This window comes from Hetaerina americana, unplaced genomic scaffold (genome assembly GCF_022747635.1).
Source record: "Hetaerina americana unplaced genomic scaffold, ioHetAmer1.1.p SCAF_45, whole genome shotgun sequence".
NCBI classification, from domain to species: domain Eukaryota; kingdom Metazoa; phylum Arthropoda; class Insecta; order Odonata; family Calopterygidae; genus Hetaerina; species Hetaerina americana.
The window spans coordinates 2422661-2428735 of NW_027287041.1; the positions used below are offsets into that span (position 1 = coordinate 2422661).

General features: G+C 39.7%; 1 protein-coding gene across 1 annotated transcript; it reads right to left on the reverse strand.

Annotated features, from left to right (window-relative positions):
* Nucleotides 1-200: 200 nt before the first annotated feature.
* Nucleotides 201-5597, reverse strand: LOC139693209 (uncharacterized). The gene has a single exon (XM_071591311.1). The coding sequence runs from the start codon at nt 5595-5597 to the stop codon at nt 345-347; it is 5253 nt and encodes a 1750-aa protein (XP_071447412.1). The 3' UTR covers nt 201-344.
* Nucleotides 5598-6075: the final 478 nt, after the last annotated feature.

The following is a 6075-nucleotide window of genomic DNA, read 5'->3' on the forward strand; positions in this document are numbered from 1 at the left end:
GCAAACACAACTTTGAAGAACCCCAAAGAAGGCAAACACAATTCTGAACAACCCCAAAGAAGGCAAACACAATTTTGAAGAACCCCAAAGGAGGCAAACACAATTCTGAAGAACCCCAAAGAAGGCAAACACAACTTTGAAGAACCCCATAGGAGGCAAACAAAATTCTGAAGAGCCCGACAGAAGGCACACACAATTTTGAAGAACCCCAAAGAAGGCAAGCATGTATTTAAACAGTCTCTTTATCACACGCATGAGGCTTTGGCTCACGCCTGGCCGGCAAACACCTTCTTTCATATTTTTAAATTCACATTCAAACAAGTTTTTCTTCACACTATGCCTGTCTAATAATTTGCATACGCAGATTTTCCCACGGAATAGAGACCCTTACAAGTCTTCAACAGTTTTCTGTACAGTTCTTCAGTTAACTTTTCAATCAGCTTTTTCAATAAATCTTCAAAATTAATTTTATTACTCGGAGATTTACTAGATTTTGCCAACTCCGCATTTATTTTTTTGCACATATCCACAGTATAACTATAGATCTCATCCCAAGAAAAACATTGATCCACAACTAAGGAAAGTATCTGAACCTGCCAATTCCCACAATTCATTCCCCTAGGTAACATCTCCTTTCTAAGGAAACCGTTAATAATTTCCTGATCCATAGAATCATTTATATCCTTCATAATTTTCTGTAAGTCTCCGTATGCGTGTGATTTCAATTTCTCCTTGTCAATGTAATTCCTTACGGCTTTGTCAACATTTTCCTTGATTAAACATTTCAAATTTGCCAAAAACTGCTCTAGTATTGCCTTGACAATCTTATTCATTATAACATTTTCCACTGCTGTCCAACCACCGCCTTTTTTAACACCAATGGCGACTTCTTTCATAGTCGAACCAATAGTCTTGAGATAAGTCGTATTACTAGATGTATTCGCAAGGCTCTTCCCAATATACTCGATTACATTCAAGCATATCGTTTCCTCCAAATTGGCAACGTGAGCTAACTTCTGGGCCTCCTTCATTTGGTTAACTTTTGCAATAGTCTCCAGTTTCTCAAACCATACAGCAAGATCGTCAAAATTTTTCGCCAAATATTCGCAAACATCTATCAGATAGGGGCATTTTCGCAAGGTAGCGGAAACCCAACGGCAAGCATTCTTGGCCGCATTCAAGATCTTTGGGCATTGTAACATAGCACTTATCCCAAGGGTTAGCAAAGATATACCATAACTAATTACCTTGCCTTTAATATATGCTTTCTTATTTAACTTTCCGTCACCATTTTGGTTCATCAGTTCAGTAGCTAGATCGCACAGTCCTTCGATTATCATTGTCCCGCCAATAGAAGATAAGACCGGCAATGCGGGTGGAAAGCAAATACCAGTAGCTATCAATGCAATTCCTCCTCCAATTTGTATACGAGCAGCATTGACTATTTCCCGACAAATGTCATGAACTTCCCTGAGAGCGTATGTGGTGTTCATACCAACCGCTGATAACTCTGATAATTCCGAATTGGCAACAACCCGTTTTAAATTACGTTCTGTATCATTAGTCGGTTTTAAGTTTGAGAAATAGTCACTGATCCTAGAGTTCACGGATATGCCCCCCTTGTGTTTGTCTATTTGCTGAATCAGACTCTCTGTATGACCCATGTTGAGGCTCAGTGCTTGCTGTTTCGAAACAATGTGTTTTATGAACAAGTTATCCACTATTCTGCTTGGCACTTTTGGCAAGATATTGGCAAATTCATTCCTTAAATTGGATACATCCCGCTGCTGGGAGAAGGTAAGAGTAGGAAAAATTTCAATAAACTTTTCCGAACCAATTTCCTTTATTTTTTTTGCCATTATCCTTAAATTTTCAAGTGTCATAGGACCGCACGAGAAATCGTCATTCTGTTCGCATCCAGTGTGACAGACTAAATCAACTTTTTCGTGAAACTTCTTAAACTCATCGGCAATTCCATCATTTGAAACACCCTTGGAATCTTTATACATCACCTTGATGGAGTCCTGAATTTTGACAACACACAAGCCAACCCAATGAATACCACCGTCCTCTTCTGTTCTACCTCCGACATTGTAGCAAATGAAAATGGGTTCTTGTTCTTTAAGCTGACATTCTCTGCAGAAAGTCTCGATAAGATCCTTCGTGAGTCGGTTCTTAAAATGAAGATTTACATTCACGCCCAGCGGAGCAAGGATTGCTTCACCCACGGCATTCATATCCTTGTCATTGTACCAATGAAAGAGATCTCCCTTATCAATGTCACCACTGTCTTCGTTGATGATGTTAGTGAAATCCTCATCCTTCATCATTGATTCAATGTAGTCAGCCTCCTTCTTCAGTGCTTCTCCAGCAAGTTTGAGATATTTTTTAGCCTTTTTCTTATATTTTCTATCTGGTTCGATCATTTTAATGGGAAATAAATCCGTCACAGCCTTCTTAATTTTATCCATGAAAACATTACCTCTCTCAATGGCTATTTCAAAACGTTTAATGTATGCACTGTGTAATATATCTGGATTTTTGCTTATTTTGATGGCATGTTGCAATGCTTTCTCCGCCTTATCTAATTTGTCATTCAAGATGAAATGTTCCGCTTGCTGTATGCTGTAGTAAGGATTGAATTTGATCTCCCCATTGATTACATCACGAGCTTTCGTCTCGAAATCCTCGAATTCCTTTCCCGGTTTCTTGTCGACCAATTCTGGTCCGCAGAAATTTTTCGACTCCAACCAAAATGCCCAAAATTCTTTCAAATCTTCCAAAGCGAAATTGTACTCAAACTCCTTCTCAACCCGCTTTTTCAATTGCCTGTAGAGCGAAGAGAACTTTTCAAAGATCTCATCTTGAAAATTAAGCTCAATTATCTTAACCTTTTTAATATAACTGATCCTAGACACTTCTTTCTCATCCCTCATAGCCTTAATTTTCTCAAAATTATCGCAATCAAGCCCCAATTTTTCCAATTCGCTTCTCTTGATAACCAACTTAGCCAATCCCTTGTTCCCTTGACGTGCTGTCCTGCCAAAAGCCTGATCCTCCACTCTCTTATTTCCCGGTAAGAATGCAACCCATACCTGTAATCCTCCCTTGTCTTCCAGTTCAGAAGACGTTCTGAAATCTGTTCCCCTCCCAGCTATGTTGGTCGCCACAACAACTTCACCCGGGTGTATCTTATCCTTGGTTACGTCAGCGTTTTCTTCACTGAAATATGTCTTCACGGTAACCTTTCCATTTTTCATCCGCAGGACTTTCTCTATTCTCTTGGCATCTTTGATTGTTTCGCAAATGACCAGAGATGAACGCAAGCTTCCCACCTCTGACAGGGCATCGTCCGCTATACTCTCGCAGAAATCATCATCGTCTACAACCTTCCCACCAACTTCGACAAATTCCCTCCTCTTAAAAGTTGGAATTTTGGAATAGCTTACATCATAGATTGAAGAGAGCAATTTTTGCTCCGCTTCAGAACCTAAAGTTCCAGTCAGGCCAAAAATCTTGTGGCCGTACTTGTTGATGTAACCAAGATTGGATATGAAGCAACTAGTCAGGCTTTCGTAAGTCAAACGCAAGTTGTGTTTCAATTGCAGAAATTGATGGAGGCCATATTGCCATATGGTGTTCTTCAAGGTTATCCCAGTATTTGAGTAATCCACTGGCTGGATGACTCTCTCCCCATTTGCGTAGCGGATTATGTACTGCTCATCTTCGCAATACGTGTATTTTGCTTCAATGGCACAACTGATCCATCTATCAAGCGAGGCGTCTGCGTACTGCTGTATGTGAGATGGAAGGATGCATATCTTTGTTGGTTCCGTCGATTTGATATGTTCCGTGATTGTTGGAATGATCGAACATTTCAACTCGTCCAGATATTCCTCGTATTTGGCCTGAACTTCTAACTCAGATAACTCCTCCGACCTTACAAGTTCCGATTTCTTCCTCAATTTCTCCAGGAACTGATTTATAATCTTGTCGACCGCTTTATGAAGTTCTTGCCAGATCTTTATGTAAATGTATTTGAGGCATTCCATTCCAGGAAATGGTCCAGACAACTTAGCAATGTGACTTGCATTGTCTATGATCATGCTGTCCACTTCGTCGAGAATGATACACTCAAACTTTCTACCGTTCCTCGTGGAGAGATCGAGGAACGAGTCCTTCAAGTAGTCAAACTGGAAGTTGGAAATGCTACCGTAGACGACATTCGATCTGTAACAATCCCTACCACCACTTCTGTAACCTTCGTCCGGATTGTTTGTTGACACGCTCAGGTCCAGCAAGGCATAAAAGTCCTGTTTCTCCCTGACCCCATCAGAGGCCAAAACCGGATTGCTGGTGATGATATCCACGCACTGACCCTGTAGAGCTTTCACAGCCGCAAGAAATGACACAATCATCGTCTTGCCCTCGCCAGTTTTGATCTCAGACAACAAACCTTTGTCATTTTGTAGCAGGAAGGTGAGTAGAGATAAAATCTGGGCATCCCGAAGCCTGTGACCTCCCGTCACCAGTTCATTTGCCCTGTCCATAACAGCTATAGCTTCATAGACTTCCCTGTCGCCAAGATTTCCTTTCTTTGAAGTAGCCCACTTATGTATTTCCATAGGACTTGCATTTTCCCATGATTTGGAAGCGTACTTTACTCCATCATACCCTTCCCGCAAAGATTCTTTGACGTTTGTTTCATCCGATGTTTCTAAAGTCAACTCCGAGAGCAATTGTTCAAGTTGTTTGACGCTTTCGTCCAAGGTTGGGGTGTTCCTTTCAATTTTCGGCAAATTTTTAATTACCTCTTCAATACTTTTCCTTTTTAAGACATTATCATCATCACATTTTGCCGTCTCTTCCTTTGCCCGAAAGAAACTTTTTAGTTTGTCATAGTCGAGTTTTAATTTTTTGCTTATTTCTTTGAGAATTTCATCTAAATTCGAATCTACTTCTGCGTTTGTAAGCGGCTGGAAGATTTTAGTGAACATTTCCATCTGAGTTGGGAATTCCTTGGCAATAGTCAATTCCTTATCACCCTTTTCATTTTGAACCAATTCTATTTGTTCAATTTTGCCGAAGGCCTTCTTTCTAGCCTCTTCTAAAACCTTAATCTTATCGGCCACATCGGGAGAGTCTATTTCATCATCTTCAATTTTCACAAATTCCTTCAGGAGATTTTGATAGTTTTTAAAATTATCGAATTCTTCTATCAATGGAATACTGTTGAAAAATTCTTTCAGTTTCTTTAAGAACTCAGTGTCATTCGCTAATGTATCGATATCACTGGCAAAGGTTTTATAATAGCCTTCTTCCATTAGATAATAAAAATTCTCTTTCAAGGCTTGAGCACCACCGGCTAGCCAAGAGCTATATCCTTCCCAGGAACTCTCAAAGTTCTCAATGAAATCCTTCCTTTTACCGTGTTTCAAGTTCTCATACAGAGTAGTCAGAGTCATCCAACAATACCAATTGAAGCTTTCTTCAATACCCATTCCCACATATTCATCATTCACTTTAAAAACTACATCTTTACCAAAATACTCTTCTAAAATATTCCTCACGTCTTCCGGAATCAGTGGATCAAGCATACCTTTATACAAACAAAAAGGTTTATCATCAAATTTTACGACACACAAAACCGCTGTAGTTTGCATTCCGTCATGAAGTATGATAAAAATCGGTTTCTCAATAATGTTGTCATCCTTGTGTGGTAGTAATTGTTCATGCAATTTGGAAACCTCACAGAAAATGAATTGTTTTTCATCGTACCCATGCTGTTTCGCAGCTAGCCTCCCTAGTGTATCAATCGATTTTAGACATATATCACTTAATATTGGGGGCTCAGTAGCTGCTACATCCCCTGTCGTTGCAACGGTTAAACCTTCTTCCGACTTTCCCTCATCATTCTTTCCAACTTTTTCTGCTAATGTTCTCTTCATCTTGACTGTTTTTAATGAATTTTGGGCATAATCATTGTCGTCAGCTCCTGCTCAATCAGTTTCTAACGAGCCGGCATATATATTTATACATATACATATATATATAAACTGCCATAAATAGGGTATC

Bases quoted from the DNA above. Each gene is read 5' to 3' on its own strand.
- LOC139693209 (XM_071591311.1), bottom strand. From the start codon at position 5,597: ATGCTTGATCCACTGATTCCGGAAGACGTGAGGAATATTTTAGAAGAG.